This window comes from Hippocampus guttulatus, chromosome 11, assembly GCF_054856545.1.
Source record: "Hippocampus guttulatus isolate MCC_2025c chromosome 11, RoL_Hgut_1.0, whole genome shotgun sequence".
In the NCBI taxonomy this organism is placed as follows: domain Eukaryota; kingdom Metazoa; phylum Chordata; class Actinopteri; order Syngnathiformes; family Syngnathidae; genus Hippocampus; species Hippocampus guttulatus.
In genome coordinates, this window is record NC_141271.1 from 19,468,883 (window position 1) to 19,487,450 (window position 18,568).

An 18,568-nucleotide genomic window follows, 5' to 3' on the forward strand; every position below is an offset into this window, starting at 1 on the left:
GGAATGGAAAAGTTGACCAGGCAATTTTCTGCCTTCAGAGGTGGTATCAGGGCATTTTTCCCTTTGTAGATCCTGAAAACTTCCACCAGATTTCCAGGTTTCTGCTATGTATAAACAGCAGTGACACGGAAAAGGGGGACACCTCAGTCACCTCAGTCTCTAGAGGTAGTACCAGACACCACCTGGAGCCCCTTTCTGGAAATTTTCTGTCATCAGAGGTTGTAGCACTTTTACACCTATAGAAGAAACCATTTTTCAATTTTTTTTTCCTGGTCACTGTTATGTTGAAATAGCAACCAAAAAAAAAAAAAGTCTTCCGAGGTCGTAAACGGGACCTGCAGCTGATTTTACACTTGTACAGTACACTTATGTACACTTGTTTATAGCTGGGCTCACTGTCGTGTATAACCGCCAAGGAATGGGGGTGGGTTGACCTGGTAATTTTCCGCCTTCTAAGGTAGTGTCAGAGATGGGATAGCACCTGTAACTCCTTTTACAGTCGTAGAAACATGCAGTTTTACATTTTTTTGGGGGGGGGGGGGGTGAGCTGTGGGGGCGCACTGTCATGTTTAACTGCCAATGAATGTGGGGCTGAAGTCGACCTAGCAATTTTCCATATTCTGAGGGAGTATCAGGGAGAAAAGCTTCCAAAGCCACTTCGACACTTGTAGAAGCCAGTGTTTTGCTGCCTTTTTTTGGAGTCTTGGTTCAGTATAAACAGCCATGGACTGGGGGTACGAAATCGAACCTGGAGATTTTCCACCGCTAGAGGTAACTTTTTGTTTATTAATGGTGAAGCCTACAGGTCCCATTAAGCTGCATTGCGGTTGAAGGTTCCTGGATGACATTTAACTGGAAATCCCGCTGTCACACCGGGTCAATTCATTCTTTCGACCCGTAGGGGGGTTGTATGTGCGCAGGAGGGACAAAGGCACAGAAGGGAGTCGATTCATTCGGGGGGCTAGTAAGACCTTTGAGGTGCACACAAACAGATCGAGAGGATTCGGTAAATAGCTGGATCACAACAATGCGGGCTTGTTGAGACATCAGGAATTGGCCAATGAGAAACCACAGCCGAATTAAGGGCATCATTAATGAAGTGATTCGATAGGGGAGGTTGGGGGGGTGCACGAGGATCATGGTTGGGGGGCAAAAAGAGGAAAATGACCAGAGGATGGGCAGTGACCTACATTTGGAAGATTGAAGGGGGCGTAGGCCCCTCACACCCCCTGTGGGCGGCCTGCTCATTGGTTCATTACACATAGTAAACACATGTACCACCCCCGGCCTCCGTCATGGTACACACATACACACACATTATTTAAAAAAAAAATCCCTCCCCACTTTCAATATGATCTTCGTCATGCTCTGGTGAAGACTGATGCATCTGCTGGAATGCGGCAAGCCGGACTGGCTGATATGAACCAACACTCTACACTATATCTATTAAATCATTCATTTTTAATCGGTTATGGCTCTCATGCTACACTAAAAGGTGGAAAAGAGCAAGGTTGACTTATTTGAGACCATTTCTGCCATTTAGACATACGGTGGACATAGAAAGTCTACACACCCCAGTTTAAATGCTGGGTTTTTATGATTTAAAAAATGTGATCAGTCTGACGTTTTTCCACCATTCATGTTCTGCCATTCATGTGATCTGTGACATGCACAAGTGAATTTAATTTGAGAGGAATTGAAAAAATAATAATTTGGAGGTCTTTTCTGAGCGAACAGATATCGAAGTGTAAAATGAATACCGTCAGTGATATTTAGGCAACTGTGTTACTCGTGTGGTACTGAGTGGCGAGAACCTTCCCTAGCTCACATTCAATTCCATTTCCTGTTCTATGGTTATCGTCATACTTTCCCTCCTGTCTCTGTCATCATTGGTACCCTAAGCTGAAGTCTCACAAGATTTGTTGACTTCATGCATAATTTGAACTCCACTGTACAGTACAATGATTTTTCCAACACATGACACCGATGGGGGGTGTCACACCTTTCACTTGAGATCAACATTCATGGACCAGGTTTGAGGGGGTTGGGGTGCCATGCTGTCAACTCTGTGGAAAGGTTGGTGCTGATGTGCTGGATTCTACCGTCCCCGAACCCCCTTTTCCACCACCACCACAGGAATGAACGCGACATGACGTTTGGCCAGACGTTCTTATTTACCTTAAATGTCTGTCCCCCTCCCTGCTCCTCGGTGGATGTCGCTGCAAATTAAACGTACCACTTGGATGTTTTCCTCAAGGGCAGGCGAGGATGGCAGCGTGGCTTGCATGGAGGACGCATGTGGATGCGCCACGCGTGCAACTGATAGTGGGATCAATGTAAGCATGTGGAGAACAAAGAACATTGGGACTTTACAGGGCCTGACAATTTTGTTGCCCTCTTGCTCGTGGATGTTACTGTTGTGCCAGACATAAGTGATGAAATAAAACTGAACATACATTTAGTGTATATAAATAAGTGAAGAATTCACAGTCAGAAATACTGTATGCACTGTTACTGGAATCTCTAATTTACTGGAAACATTTGTACTTGTCATTGTATCGAACCTTTTTTAGTGTTTCATTTCATGCAGGTATTAAAAACGACGTACTGTACTGTCTTAGCCATTTATGTGGCCTTTGGCACCCCGTAGTGGTTAAAAATGAAAGCGTTCCACCTTCAGGGTGGATTTTATTTGTTGTCATCGTGTTTCTATTCCCAAAACAATATGATTTCAAATCATTGGTTGTAATTTTAAATGGTTTCATTATGTATGGATGGCTAAGTAATATGTCGGTTTTGATTATTAAGAGTTGTGTGACGTTTTGTGGACACTGAATTAATATTTTGTCCGAAAATACCGTTTTTTTTTCAATTGACAAAGTTGGGAATGGGCATTAAGACTGTCACTTGTGTATATTGTAACAAATTCCTCGAATAAAGTAATTTGCTTTATACTTGAAAGATTTGCTATGCGTTTTAGATGAGAGGATTTTTTTTTTTTTTTTTTTTTTTACTGGCCGCCATTTTGCGACAATAGTGCTAATTGAGTCACGAGACGCCGCTGCGTCCTCGTCACTGTCTGGGGTAAAATAAATCGCGGGCTTCGTCGCCGCCATTAACAAAACTACAAAAAAGAATAAGAATAAAATGGAACAACCCAACGTTATCATCTGCTACTTCTGTGGGAATTCCTACACTCTGTCAGGTACATTTGTCGACTTGTTTAAGTATTGTTACTATAAAGTTACTGTAATCCGATTCCCGGTTTTAGCGTACTATGAACAACTAGCAAGGCTCGCTAAAAGTGCCGAAATATGTTGAAAACTAACGCCTTTGTGGTTATGAGTTTCACTGGTTAGCTGTTGAATGTCATTTTAATCTGTAAGGGAAGTTTGTTGTTTAGTTGACGTTCCGACGACAGAAAATGTTTGCTTCTACCCTTTCTTCGGGCCTGTTTAGAATTAACGGTACTAATTGGGTTTCGGCATGACGCCATCCCGCGGAAGTGGAGGAGGTACCAGACCCTCAAAATTTCAAGAGTTTTTATTTTTATTTTTAGATGGCATTAGATCCGTTGTACCTTCGTAAAAGTTGTTGTGAAAGTTGATATTTTTGTTCATGTCTCTGTTATGTATAAACGGAGGGACAACGGGAAATGGAGGGATAAAATCGAGACATTAAGTCCCAAGATTTGTGAAAATAAAATGAGAACAACAAAATAATATAAAATAAATACGATTTGAAAGTTTGCAAAGATGCAGTGCAGCCAAATTGTGAAGCCAGCAGAAAATGCTCGAGGCTTAAATTTCACATTTTTAAAGTCATTTTGCACTTGACAAAAAGAGCGTTGAATGTGCAGGGATGAATAGGCATGAGGCTAGTGGTACCTTTGAGTAGTTGCAATTTGGTCGTTGAATAAATGCAGTACAACGTTTTGAAATCAACGAATTCTCATTTTAACATATAAATCATGATTGCAATATCAATCAAAATAATTGTGATTATAATGTTTGCCATATTGGCACAACCTAATGCACATCTAAGTTTCTGGTTTGCATTCTGACCAAATGCATTTTGGTTTTCTCACTCAGAGAATGAAGCTGAGGACAATCTGCCTCGTACGCTCATGTGCGGTCACATTTTCTGCACGTCGTGCCTGCAGTCCATGGAGTGTGACAATGTGATCAAGTGTCCTGAGTGTGAGGTGAAGCGACAGTGTTGGTACCATACATGTTGCCTGTGCTTGTGGTCAATGATGGCCCTCTTGCGCAGGTGGAGTCAAGCCTGCCTGAAGACGGTGTGCTGGGGCTGCAGGAGGACGCTCGCATCATTGGCCTCATCTACACTGCCAAAATGAACAAGAAGAGAAGGTAGGGCTAGGCAATCAATCAGTTTAATCAGTTAACAAACAACAATTGGAGAAAAAAGTTAGAAACAATATAATTGATGGAATTAAAAGATATATATCTTTTATCCACTGTTTTTCAAAATACTTACGAGTAACTTTAAATCTGGTGAAAAATCAGACAGCATAAGCAAAATCATTTTGACATTGTTTTACATACGACTAGAAAGGAGCTCAAAGAAAGGCAATCTCAGAGACAACTGCGCTGAATGTCGCCAAAGACAGTGCACATTTATATGATGCTGAGCGCAGTGACTTATCCATGTCAAACTTTTGACAGCCGGTATGTGATTTTAAGCCAAGTCGCAAATGTTTTGCTGAGGTCACCTTGAGAACAGAGTGAGAGCGAGCAGATGGTGGTCCACAGACGTATGGACCAGCCAAGCCATGCAGCTTGACAGCTTGATTCATGTTAAATTGTTCAAGCTTCAAAAATCAAAATGACCTACATAGTTTGAGAAAACATATTCATTTTTTTCCGAAGAGAAAGCATTTATTTTTTCACCATATCAGTCAAGAGAAATATTTTTATATTTTGGGACGTTGACATGAGTTCACAGAACTCAATTCATTGTCACTCAGGTTGGACAAACCAAACAATCGCAGGAAACTCAGAGCGTTATCCTCTGACACCAATGGCAACACCAAGGATGCAGAGCAGGTACAGTACGTGTGCTTTTAACTTAACTGATTTCAGGTTTGTTTTTATGTTTCTACAAAGTTAACATGATGCTACTGACCTTATACTGCAAGAAGAGTTTCATAACAGTAATCTGCCGTAATATTAGTTGCTTTTCACAAGGGATACATAACAAATGTATTGTATGTCTGTGATTTCTGTTGTATTGTATATTGTTGAGGCTTCACTGTACACCAAAAAAAGCGAGCCAGCCTTGAAGATTGGATGTGTCTATTAAATCTTCTTCTCAGCCGGTGACCAATGAAAAGAGTGAGAGAGCTATGGATGAGGCGTTGGCCACCGCTGCGGAACATCTGGCCAGACTGGAGCACTTACACCAGGTGGAATATATATGCTTAGTTCTCCAAAGTACTGGAGACTTGTGTGGAATTGCTTAGTGTTTGTTTGTTTTTGGAATCTGGGCAGACTTTAACTACAGGCCTGGTAGAACAAGTGAAGAAAGAGCAAGCTCGATTGGAGTTGGAGATCGACCACGCCGTTGACAAAGCGATACACGCCACCCATAAGTGGTACGACCGCGATGACATCAACATGACAACATCTCATTGCGTGGCTCACTTGGTCCAGACATACATCGAGAAATGCCTCATCCCCTTCAGATCTCCTTGGTCTTATGTGGAGTTTCACGTCAAACGTTTCCTTTCTTGTCAGACACAAATTTGGTGCCCTCACCTCCCCCGTCCTTATTTATTTATTTATTTATTTTTAATAGTTACTAGGGTGATCGGAAAAGTCGCTAAGTTGGCAACACTAACTTTGCTTATCTGAAGTAGCTCCTCTCTGTTCACAGCCATTTGTTAATGTAAGGAGTACAGATCAGCCGAGCCCTATCTGTGCATCTCTTGCTCACTGGAAGATGTCAATGTTGTAATGTTTTGTATTCCAAAAGGCGTGACATGCAGCTGAGTAAGCTAAACGGACTGGATGCTCACTTCTCCAGCACCCACGCTGAAGTTTGCAGGGTCAAGGCGAGGTTGGCCTCACTGGAGACTGCTGTGCAGAAAGCCAAGAAGGTGCGAAGCGTGCCCTTCCTGGAGCTGTACAGCGACTGGCAACAGGTGTGTGATATGAAATGTTTTGTGTGCCACGGCTTCTCAAACCTTTTGGGTCGATGGGAGAAATGTTTTTCCAAGGACTCGTGATCCTAACAACAATGAATTAAATGTAACTACCGTGAATGAGTTCATTAAACATGGTATTCTGATTAACAATGTGTTTGTTAGAATCACCATTTTTAAAATCCATCAATGGGCAGCCACTTTTCGACTTAAATGGCGACTGAAAATGACATCACAGTTGCTTGGGGCACAGGTGCTTGGGGCACCACCTATTACAGCTCAGTTTGGTCATGTAACATTTGCAAGCTGAGCCGTGATTGGTCATTACCTGAGGCCCAAGCAGCTATGATGTCATTTTCATTTGGAAAAAAAGGGGGGCAAAATGGACCCCTCGTTGAGATTGATAAAATTAATTCAGTTTGAGAATGACTGCTGTAAACATATTTCTGACATTAGGAGTAGCGTAAATGCAACATTTTCCAGGTTTTTTTTTTTTTTGTGACAGATTTTGAGGACTCTACAGGCTCCTGTGGACAACCAGTCCTTCAACATGAAGTGCATCACCATGGGCTGTGGACTAAGGTTTGTAACCTCCGGACAATCAAATCAGCCGGGCAAAATAATAGCAAAGATTTACAAGCAGCGGTCACTGTTGGACAGAAAATTTTGCGAGGGGAGGCGACTTCACAAAACAGCAAAGGTTCACCGTGCGTACATTGCTAACAATGTATATGTTTGTGTTCGGTGTAGTGTTAAGTTCAAGTCCCAGTTTCTGAACCAGAGTGTGGAGTTAATTCTGACGATGGATGAAGGCAAGCCAAACAAGTGAGTCCTTTTAAAATATCCTCATAGACTGGCAGGGAGCCTTCGTTCAATCAAATGCAGAGCGGTGCAACCAAGCTAATAACTCAATTGTATATTTTTACACACCCGTCTAGGGTTAGGTGCAAAACATTAATGGGAAGGAAATCATTCTCGGTCCCCAAGGTTGTGATACATTAAAAAATAAATAATTAACACGGTCCGAAGTAACCGGGCAACATTTTTAAAGTAACAAAAAGTGCCCCAAAGGCAAAAAGGTCTGAAAAATGGTTGAAAAACAAAAGGCAGTGAAAGCTGGCACACAAACAAAAGATGTACCCTAAAACTAACTAATAAATGCACAAACTAACGACTAACTATGGAAGCACGGATTCTTGAATAATAATTCACTAGGAAGCTTCCACTTTGGTTTGAATTGGTCTTTTTAGGGTCCAACAGAACAACCATTTGAGGAAATACATTATTCTACCTCACCATTTGATTGCTGCATTTATCTTTTTGCCCTGTCACTCCTGTCTTGTCCTTGATTGTCTAGCCTGTCTGAGATGCCATGTCACCTCCAGCAACACATTAGCGGCCTTGCCCAAAAGCCTGCCGGACATGGTCATGTCGAATCTTTAGCCAGCAGCTACAGCCACCACAGCCACAGCAAAGCCAAGAGTCCACTGAGGAAGATGAGTCAGAGGGTGAGCCCCAAAAGAAGGAGTCCTGCTTCTCGCTGCGCCTCTCCGAGCCCAACGCGTAGTAGCAGCCGCTACCACTGCAAGACATCCTCTTCAGATAACGCCGCTGCTGATGTCGTTATTGAGGAGTTTATAGAGATGGAGGAGCAGTACGGTATGTCCGCATCTCTTTTGAGACTATTTGTTTTGTCATGTGAAGACTCAACTGAAAGATGTTTACAAAGATGTTGTAATGTTAGATTTGTGTCTTTTGATCTTAATTGCCCTGCAGAGATGGATACAGTTTTCTGAATCTGAATCTTAAATTTTCTGCAGTTACCCCTCCAACTGGTCCCGAATTGTCCAAGGAGAAGCAGAGGTCACGCAGGAGAGGAAGCTTGCATTTGTCCACAACGAGGAGAAATGGTATGAAACGCACATAATGGAGCACTGTGGAACACGTTCGATCAATTTTCCCCACTTCTATGATTGTCACATTCTTCTGTCACATTCTTCCTTGAACTCATGTTCTGGCCTGACTGATAAGGATTTTTTGAAGCTGATGCCAATTCAGATATTAGGCAGAATAAAATTCAATAATCGATGAGTCTCCTTATTAATTGAAATATATATTTATTATGAATACAATAACTATTTTTATAGGCTCCAGCACCCTCCGCGACCCTGGTGAGGATCAAGCGGTTCGGAAAATGGATGGATGGATAACTATTTTTTGCACCTTTTAGCACTTACAACAAATATATTCTCTTGTCCCTGTTAAACAAACAATAAAAATGAAAAGTATGAAGACTAGGCAGAACAATTGACTGTTTTCCAATACTTTTTTTGCATTAGCATTTGTTTAACTTAACAACAGATAGAAAAATTGAATGATGTTTTTTTAACAGGGTTTGGGGGGTTTGTTTAAATGTCTTTGTCTTACGTTGCAATGTCCAGCTTATTTATCAATTGGACCCCCATTTATTTATTTATTTTTATTAGTCCGCTTGTTGACTTAATTACCACCGTGTTGTACTAAGCAACCAGGATGGAGATGTGTTGGCCAGGCCAGCCTTGAAAATGAATCTTGACTGGACTGGAAATGCGCTTCCTCCTGTCCCCAGTTGCTCAGTGGGTGGTGGTGACTCACGTGGTCAACCCTACTCACTTCTACGTGTGCTATGCGGCCGAAAAACGAGAGAGTGATATTCTGTCCAAGGAGATCAACGCCTTCTGCAAACTGGACACCAGTTGCTTCTCCTCTGCCGACAACGTGCGAACTGGTGTGTTCATTTTTTTTTTTTTAATCTGTGATGGATGGTTGTAGTACATCGTTGCAAAGAAACATGTAACTGTTTCCTTGAAGGCTCCATGGTCTTGGCGAAAGGAAATCAGGGTCTGTGGTGCCGCACCAGTGTGCTGGAGGTCTTCCAAAATGGCTGCAACAGCAGTGTGGATGTCTGCCCGGTTGACCAAGTCAGCCGGATCTGCATCTTCTTCATTGACTACGGCTTCACCAAAAGCTTGGCCATAGAAAGGTCAACTCATGTCGCCATACATTCATGCGGGGGTAGACAAAGTGACGACGACCCACTATGTTCCTTAACATTTGCTTCGTCAAGGAACCTGCAGTAGTTATAATTTTTTTCCCCAACATTTGACAATTGTGTATATTTTACAGTAATTATTATCAGGATCAAAGTTTTAATATTGAAAAAGTAGTCAATGTTATGTGAAGATCATTTTACGTTGGTAGTCGCAGTTTCCGAATCCATATTTTAATTTTAAAAAATCTATCTTTTGTGAATAGTAGCAATTTTATGTACATTGTCATAACCTTACATAATAGTTTTCTAATATTAGCCAAATAAAGTGGCAACATTGCATGAATACAAAATTATTGTCATATTCCAGGAATAAAGTCTTAATTTTCATTAATGAAGTCATAGTTTTGAAAATCCTAATGTGACATGGATAGAGTTGTAAGTTTACATGGCTCATAGTTTCATGACTCATTTTTATTAAAATGCTATAAAATTTAAAATATAATGATAAAAGGTAACAAACGAGAACAAAAGGTAAAAAGAGAACAAACAAAGCGACACTTGCTCTCCCCACAACACTTCTGATGCATTGTCTGGAACCAGAAACTTGTCTGGTTTTCTTCATCACTCCTTTCCATTTTGCAGGAATGTCTTGCGCACGGTGTCCTCAGTAGACGTGGTGAACAACCACCTGAGGAAGATACACACAGAGCTGGTTCGTTTTTCTCCTCAGGCCATCCGATGTTCCCTCAAGGACCTGATCCCCTACGACCTGGTGAGTGCATCCATCCCGCTGAATATTGCCCACTTAAATGTCATCCCTGACGTCAACGTAAGCATGCGTCCAGACCAGGGGCTGGTGCAAAGAGGCTCAGACGGCATTCTGCCAAGTGGTGGGTTCTGCCGTCGTGGAAATGACTTCCTTTGGTCAGGACAGAGATGCCATGCTGGTGGACCTCAGCAAAGCTCCTGTAGGACCATCCAACGACATTCCCATGTCCATCCGGGATTATCTGGTGTTCATTGAAGTGGCCAGGTGCTGCTGCCCGAAACACTATCGGAACCACTGAGCTACATTTACAAACTGAATTCTAAGATTTGGTCCATGAAATTGCATTCATTCCCAACAGTCAATTCTAATACGATACTAATTCTATACTGCACTATGGTATTTTTTCTTATCAAAATACAAAAACATGATCATGGTGGTGTTAAGAAGTGCTCTGCTGCTTTCACACATTCTAAATATTCTTTGTCAACATTACATTATGTCATTGGCACCGTCAGGTTTTATTATCCGGTAAAGCTGAGCAGGAAGCAGCTCAAGTACTACCCGTCCGTCCCACCCAAACTCCACACGGAGCACAGCGCAGTGGTGACACACGTCAACAGCCCCAATGACTTCTACATTCAGCTGGTACTCTTATTTTTTATTTTTATTTTTTTTGTGTGTGTGTAGACACATTTTATAAAAATTTAACGTTTTTAAATTAAACAATTGGTTAATTTATCATTGTGGAATGAATTAATACAATTTCAAAAATGAGAAGGTATTATTTTCGGATAAGAGTAACATATTTCTCTTTTTCTTTCTTGATCTCTTTTACAACTTTTCCCATTTTTGTACAAAAATAAAAATCCAATTTGGCCGTTGAGCACAAACGTTTGACTGCCCATGTTCTAAGTGCTCCCCAATGACACCTGTCATAGTCGAAAGTCTTTCTGAATAGCTTTTCTCTGAGCAATAGGATTGTTATTGGATACTGTCCCTGCTCTCTCTTCTTCATTCATGTGTGTGGCCAGCAGACTGACAACATGGAGTCGTCGTTGCTGAAAGCCAAGCTTCAGGAGTGCTACAACGCCAAGTGTGGAGAAGAAGAACTGCTGGTTTACTGTCCCATCATCGGACAGGCCTGCGTGGCCCGCTTTGAAGAAAACGTGTGGTACAGAGCCGAAGTCATAGGTAAAGACGCCGGCGTCCTGATGCTACTTTTTGAGTGAATAAAGTTGGAATTTCACGATCATGATGTGACCATAAAAATTTTATTATTGGAAGATTATTATTGCCACCCTAAATGAAGACAAATAGTCTTGATAGCTTGATGAGGACGTACTTTTACATGAACAAAGTTGGAATTTCATGCAACAGCAAAGTGTCGTCTTAATATTATAAAAATTAAGTTGGAATAGTTTAACATTAATCTGTACACTTTTTAAGACTGATGAGCATGCACTTTCTAATACTACTCCCCAAAAAATTTCAGGTCATCTGGGGGACAGAAAGGTGGAGGTGCGCTGCATTGACTTTGGATTTAAGACAACAGTGTTGGTCAGCGACTTGAGGAAGATAAAGGATGAGTTCTTCTCCCTGCCGGCATTGGTGACTGTGCTTACTTGGTGTTCAACCTCATCTGTACTACATACTGAAATGGTCCTTGCTTGTGTGCGCGTGCGTGCATCCCGTAGGCGATCCAGTGCTGCTTGTCGGACGTGCTTCCTCTGGCTGGAGAGACATGGAGCGATGCCTGTGTGAAACGCTTCTTCAGCCTGGCTCATGACAAATTCTTCACCATGGTGGTTACAGGTGAAGTGAATTTAAGCAAGTTGTCGTATTTCCACAGGATACGGGCCAAGCCCTGTCGTGAATAGTGGAAAAATGTTCGTATGTTGGTAGACAGAGATACAAGTATTAATGTTTGTATTTAACTCCCAACAAAAATGTTTTTCCTTCCATCCATCACGTGGCTCGCAGGCTTGCTGTAGCCTATCCCAGCTGATTTTGGGCAATAGGCGGAGTACCCCCTCAACTGGTTGCCATTCAATCGCAGGGCACAAAAATGTTCATAATTGTCTATCATTTCTAACTCATCTTACATTAGCTACGAAAATAAATAGTTCCCAGATGATTTGATTTTGAAAAAAAAAATGGAAATGTGCATGCATGTTTCTTTCCCAAACCCATAAAAATAGCAAGTGTTGGGCAATAGCGAGAATAGCGAATAGGTGGGGTTTTATTGTACTCTGCTTCAACTCGCGAACTACTTAACTCACTTCATTGTTCTCCAAACAGAAAAATCCCCAAAGACAAAACCTCTACCCATCAAGCTGCTTGAGAGCAATCCAACTGACCTACCCACTGACATAGCCGAGGTGCTAATTAAAGAGCAGCTGGTGTGCTCCAAAAATGGGTATAAGCCTATTATTTTCTTTACAAACTATATTCAGAAATGGTGATATTTTTTTTCCCCCCATTGACTTCTATTACCTCGCTTGCCAAAGGCTTAAGACCAACATGGCAGAGGTCCCCGCCAATGACGGCGCCATATGGGACCCGCCGCTCGACCTGAGTGGTCTTGGGCCGTCGGACCCTAGTGCCGGCACAGCGGTGGAGTTCCAGCCTCGGCTCAGCCTCCCCGGCAGCCTCAAGGACGCCAAAGTGCGAGTGAGCCACATCACCTCACCCAGCAGCTTCTACATCCAGTTCATCCAAAACGACTCTCAACTTAAAAGGTAGATAGTTGGCCAGGTAGCTACATCAGCCATTTGGCACATACATGTAGTGGTAGGGTCACTTTTTGTTGGCCAGAATTTGCGACACAATCATTTGCTAGTTGAATTGCTGCTCTGTATTAAATTTATTCGAGGTTGAATGAGCTTCTGAATGAGGAATGTGAGCTCTTGGAGCCTCAGGACGTGGCATGGGAGCCAGACATGTTCTGCGCGGCTCACGTCAACCAAGTTTGGGAAAGAGGACTGATCTGTTCCAAGGTCTTGTCCGCTGACATCGCAGAGGTGTTCCGTCGTAGCTCGAAACTTTTCACTTATGCTAATTTCAGTGAACAGATCAGTGACTTGGTCTGCCCGGCAACAGGTGATGCGCTGTGACCACGGCAACAAGGTGAAGCTGCACGTGAGCAACCTACGGCCACTGTCGGCTTCATTGGAGGGTTCTTTTGCTCTGGAGTGCTCGTTGACGGACATCAAGTAAGACACACACACACACACATATTTTCAGTGGTTCTCGAACTAATATATAAAAACAGTAAATTATTACGCTGTATCATTTAAAAAAGTGTAAACCTTTGTATGGGGACTGACGTGTGAATGAAACCATTTACTCCTCCCTTCCTTAGATTTTGGTTAATTAAATGATCTGATTTGATCTTGACCCAAAAGGTTTGAGAGCTTATATTTTCTCAAATAAATGTTTTGTTTGGTTTTGGGTTTTTCTTTGTAAAGGCCAGCAGGGGGCCAACCCACCTGGACTGCCACAGCCTGCGACTTCATGCGTGACTTCCTGTCAGGAGCCTCGGCTGTTGTCACCATCCACGTTCGTCCCTTTACACCTGTATGTTCTGCTCCTGTGGCCCAGGTTCTAACGTATTCTGCCATTGGCAGGAGATGACAGATGAGCGGCCGGTAGCTGTCACTCTGATGTGTACCAACAAGATGGGAGAGTTGGTCAGCATCTCGGACTATCTGGCCTACAGTGGTCTCGCCCTCAGGGAGAGGAAGCCAGTGTGCGTCTCTCTTCAAACACATGCACACTTGTTACAGCAAACTCAAAATGTGAATGCAAGTTAGAACCAAATATACTTTGTTTTCCCTTTCAGGTTAGAGAGATACGTGGAGGATTTGGCTTTCAAAGAAAGGTTTCAAGACTTACAACCCTAAGGGTGTTGAACTTGGTGGCATCCACTGCACTGAACCAATAAGCTCTGTTGTTGTCTCGCAGCGAAATGGCCATTCCTCCTGAAAAGCCAAGAGATCCTCAGTCTTTTGATACCAACATACAAGCTGAGACTCCTAAATGGACGGCTGCTCCTTTGCCAGCATTCCCCTCAACACCTTTCCCCGCCAGGTCCACCCCTCGCTCAACCAGGCCCACTGAGAAGGTCCTCGAACCCCACCCGCCAACCTCTGTTAACATGACGCATGGAAGTGAATGCTGTTTGTTTTGTATGCAGGTGAAAACCGATAAGTACAAACCACCAGAGCTTCCGCAGCTGGGCCACAACCGCATGACCATTTCTGCCATCAAAGAGGACGGACTCATCTACGCCAGAACTGACACTGCAGGTCACACAAACGGTTTACCCGGTGAGACTTTCAAGGACCCCTAGATTCACTTTTGTGTTGTCTTCAGGGTGTCATTTGGAGCAGTTGAGGGACAAGATCCAGCAGAGTATGAAGACGCTGCCCAATCAGAAGCCGTACACCTGGAAGACGGTACAGGGATGCGCCGTCATTGGGCCCGACATGCTGTGGTACCGGGGCCAGCTGCTGGAGGTCCGAGGGGGGCACGTCAAGGTGGGATTGTGTGTTGGCTCCCCCTGCTGGCCGTGAAACACTCTGGAATACTAATTTTGTTCAAACTGGACTGACTGACAACTGATAGCTGGTCAGTTTCACAGACTGGTTCTGAGTCAGCTTGACCTGCTCGTATCATGTCTCATTTGTGTATTGAATTAGTTTCCGGAGCCTTTACTGATCACATTATTTAATATAACCCAGATAGCTTTAGTGTTGTAATTATTTTCGAAAAGTTTAGTCTATTTCTTACACATCCTTAAAATACTCATTTACTTGTTTGGGCCAGCATGAGTGAACTTTGTGTTGCCCAACACAATCACATAATGACACCGAGCCTCTGCGTTGACGATGAAAAATACTTAATGGTGGTTTCAGGTCCAGTATGTGGACTATGGCCAGGTGGAGAACATTCCGGTGGTCCACGTGTACCCCCGCCTACTGTGCGAGGACATACCTCAACTTTGCATGGCCTGTCAGCTCTACGCCATCAAGCCTGTGAGACTTAAGATTCTGTACACATGGCACCATTGCAATACCGCAGATGACGGAGTGGTGGCGTTCTTGTCCTCAGGTCGGCAACAGTTGGCATCCGGATGCTGTGGAGCTTCTCAATGAGATGCTCTTGCATCGCCGTGTGGACGTCAGCGTCCTGGTATATGCGCACACACTCACACGAGCGCACAAAATGGTATGTGCTGAGTGTGTGTGCGTGCGTGCGTGTGTGTGTGTGTGAGGACATTAGAAGCTGCCAACAGACCTCAGGCGACCACTCACAGTTGAAATCTTCTTGGATGGACTGAACCTCAACACCATCTTGTGTCAGCACAAACACGCCCTGATGGACTGGACCGCACCACCGGTGGGTGTGCCAAAATACTTTGTTTCCATGGAAACTGGCATGTGATTGCTAAATTGTTTTTTGTGTGGCCTAATATGGCCTTTTCCCTCGATAAGACACCGTTTTAGTGGCAGAATCGACATTTTCAAAGTTTAATGTCGCTCTTTTCTTATCAAATATGGGGTATTATTTTTCACGTTTTTACAGCAAAATGTAAGGACACTTTGGGCCATTTGTGATCAAATTACTACTTCCCTCACTAAATAGATGACTTGTGACTGTATGTAGTGTTGTGGGGGCAATCTTGGAACATTTTTCTTGCTGCCAAAGGCAAATTTTAGGGGTATCATTTTAAATGGCTAAATATCACATGGGAAGCAGACCATTTCGGGCAAAAATCAACCATTTTATTGGCAAACTTGAACACATTAAGTCAAAGTCTTGTCTTTTTGATCCCTGCTAAAAAACATTTTATCAACAAAATATTAAAGTAACACTCTCGTGGGAATAAATCGCTTCCTATTTGAGCACCATTTTAATGGCTATTTAAAGCCTTATTTAAGGTTTTATGACACACAAGTGTTTAATTGCAACATATCACATTTACAAAAAATCAAATGGCAAACTAGCACTTTTTCCTGATCAAATAGTTTTTGAGGCAAACCTATTTCCAAAGCTTATATTCATGTCTAAATCATTATTTTATTTAATTTTTTTATTCTTCAGGCACCTTCTCTGCCTCCTGGCTCCATTTTGGACATCTGGGACATGGACACAGAGGTACTCTGGCTGCTTGTGTTGTGATCAGTGATTCTCAAAATGTGATTTTGAAGACCACTTAGTCTCTCCTACAAGTGGTACGCCAATGAATCACTACATTTGCATCGAAGTTCTTTCTTTTGTATGCCGATTTGAATTTTTTTCACACAAAAAAATTGGACTTCATTCTTCCTAAATTCTTTTTTTTTCTTGCAATTTTAAACTTTTCCAATCGCAACCTCTGTCTGGTTTTGAAGAATTATTTTAGCTTACTACGCTTCTCCATTTCAGTGATGGTCGTTAATGAGGTACAGTACTTATTTTTGGGGTGATACTTGGTCTCAAAAGTTTTGAGTGTCGTTGCTGTGCGTGTTCAGGGTCTGCTGGGGCCCCAGGAGGTGATGTTGGGGCCCTTCTCTGAGCCCGGCCTGCCCGAGATTGGTCAGAGCCTGAATGTCCGCGTGAGGCACCTGCAGACTCCCAATGAGGTAATCATGGCAAAAGCCTGACACTTACCGGCACATATTCAGAAACTTCGTCATGACGTCATATGTCGTAGTTGTTCTTGTGGTGGGAGGACATGGCCCAGGAAATGGTGGACGGGGAAACTCTGGACCAGTGCATGTCACAGATCAACGCTGACGTTCCCAGTCTGCTGCCACTCACCAACTTCCCTCATGGTAATATGAAAGAAAAGGATCAGCAACCCTAAGCCTACTTTGAAACCCTATCCTGAAATCCTGAGGTCACACATTCTGATGTTATCATGACGCCATCCTACAGTTTGAAATTGTGACCCTCCTTTGAAACTGTAACCCTCTTTCGTGTCCTTGCATTATCAGTGTTATAGCTTTGAATGTTTTGATGGTATGTCATTTCTCTCATGTTTGTCACATTTGTCAGAAAATCTTTTCCAATAATCGTTTAAGTGCTCTCTCTCTCTCTGTGCCGATATAGCCTTTTTATGAACGATTAGCTACATGGTTTTAGTGGCGAAATTAGATATGATAATTGGTGTGGTTGTCAGGCGGTGCATGTCTGGCGGAGTACATCGATGGCAACTTCTACCGTGCCAAGATGCTGAAGATCATCAGCGCCGATCCCGTCCAGATCCTCATCCAACACGTGGACTTCGGCTCCAATGACACCGTGCCCGCCAACAGGTACAAACGCATCGCGACGTTCTTCTCAACCGACGGTGGGCTCAGCGAATTTTTGTGTTTCCCTCCAGGTTGCGACAGATGCCGGCCAAGCTGCTGCGCTTCCCTGTGCAGGCGCTGAAGGTGCGCGTGGCGGGCCTCAAGGCTCCCAGCGCCAGCACGGAGGACCAGGTGCTGCCCTACAGCCCGCAGTGGACTGTCAAGGCCACGCTGGCCATGATCAACCTGCTGCTCGGAGACCTAACCGCCGTGTTTCGGGTAGGACATTTACAATTTGATGACAAGAAATGTGCACGTTTACAAAAATAATTTAGTCGTTTTAACGTTAAGAAACATGCAATTTTACGAAGATCCGACCATTTAATCGGCCAGATGATTCAATTGGCCGATATTAGCCTCTTGTTTTTTTTTTTCTTTTTTTCACATTACAGCTTAAGACAATGGCATTCAAACACCACTCCCTCCATTAATCAGCTGATTAATCAGTTATTGGTATTTTATTCTGCCTAATATATTTATATTCATACATACCACTCTCTGCGTCAAAATGTTATCAGTTGGATCCCAAATTTAACACACATAAACAATTTTGCTTGGAGTCTTCATTTTGGGGATTTAAACGGGTATGTTGATTTAAAAAAATAAATAAAAAATTCCCAACCCGAACCCCAATGCAGAGTGTTATAATTGTGTCGTGCTTCATAAGAAACTGCTAAGAGTCTCCTTGTCCGTTCATCCAGTGTGGGGATGCGTCCGCTGAGCCGTCCGTGTCGCTCTACAACCAGGAGGGAGAGTTTGTGTTTTTGCCTCTGCTGGCCAGCGGCTTGGCACAACATGACTGAAGGTCCATTTCACACGGTTTGTTTTGTTTTACCTTCAAGCTGCATTCACCAAGGGAAAAAGTTGTTTGACTCTGCCTTTTTTTTCATGGTCTTAAGAGTCCATTTAAGTTGCCACTTCGTTTAAATGGCAGACTTTCCAAAGTCATTAAAGTGTGTTGCGCTTCAGTGCATCGGGCTTTCGTGTTTTATACGCCAAACAAGTGTGGGGATTCATTTTCATTCTTTAAATAAAAAAATATACAAATGTACAGATTTGTAAAAAAAAAAGCTTCCTTTTTTTGACCATTTAAGAGTCACAGATAAAAGAAGTCAACGTAGTGCTTAGGGAACATTTTAAAGTGAAAAATAGTGAGCAATGGGAGTATAAAAGAAATGGACACTTTGTCACTTTTGACCATAACGTTAGCACCTTTTTAAAAGCAATATTAACACTTTTTTTAAGTGGTCCAGGTAAAAGTCACTCAG

The 18,568-nt window shown here is 42.9% G+C and overlaps 1 protein-coding gene across 1 annotated transcript; it reads left to right on the plus strand.

The window, feature by feature from the left end:
- Window positions 1–2,627: 2,627 nt before the first annotated feature.
- On the plus strand, window positions 2,628–18,351 carry rnf17 (ring finger protein 17). The gene is made up of 38 exons (XM_086123781.1): window positions 2,628–3,205; window positions 4,092–4,204; window positions 4,273–4,370; window positions 4,988–5,066; window positions 5,336–5,425; window positions 5,511–5,614; window positions 5,995–6,163; window positions 6,669–6,745; window positions 6,914–6,988; window positions 7,521–7,822; window positions 7,984–8,073; window positions 8,772–8,930; window positions 9,014–9,185; window positions 9,837–9,966; window positions 10,040–10,227; window positions 10,479–10,608; window positions 10,998–11,154; window positions 11,456–11,571; window positions 11,658–11,775; window positions 12,262–12,379; window positions 12,471–12,701; window positions 12,836–12,983; window positions 13,063–13,175; window positions 13,431–13,521; window positions 13,590–13,711; window positions 13,805–13,843; window positions 13,927–14,086; window positions 14,159–14,270; window positions 14,338–14,501; window positions 14,880–14,999; window positions 15,076–15,156; window positions 15,247–15,363; window positions 16,069–16,122; window positions 16,479–16,589; window positions 16,661–16,781; window positions 17,129–17,264; window positions 17,333–17,519; window positions 18,002–18,351. The coding sequence occupies exons 1-38, from the start codon at window positions 3,148–3,150 to the stop codon at window positions 18,101–18,103; spliced, it is 4,752 nt and encodes a 1,583-aa protein (XP_085979907.1). The 5' UTR covers window positions 2,628–3,147; the 3' UTR covers window positions 18,104–18,351.
- Window positions 18,352–18,568: the final 217 nt, after the last annotated feature.

What these genes read in the sequence shown, in the direction of transcription:
- rnf17 (XM_086123781.1), top strand. Translation starts at nt 3,148, where the DNA reads ATGGAACAACCCAACGTTATCATCTGCTACTTCTGTGGGAATTCCTAC. An exon ending in CGCCAGAACTGACACTGCAG is followed by an intron (nt 14,271 to 14,337) that starts GTCACACAAACG and finishes TGTTGTCTTCAG; the next exon opens with GGTGTCATTTGGAGCAGTTG. An exon ending in ACCTAACCGCCGTGTTTCGG is followed by an intron (nt 17,520 to 18,001) that starts GTAGGACATTTA and finishes CCGTTCATCCAG; the next exon opens with TGTGGGGATGCGTCCGCTGA.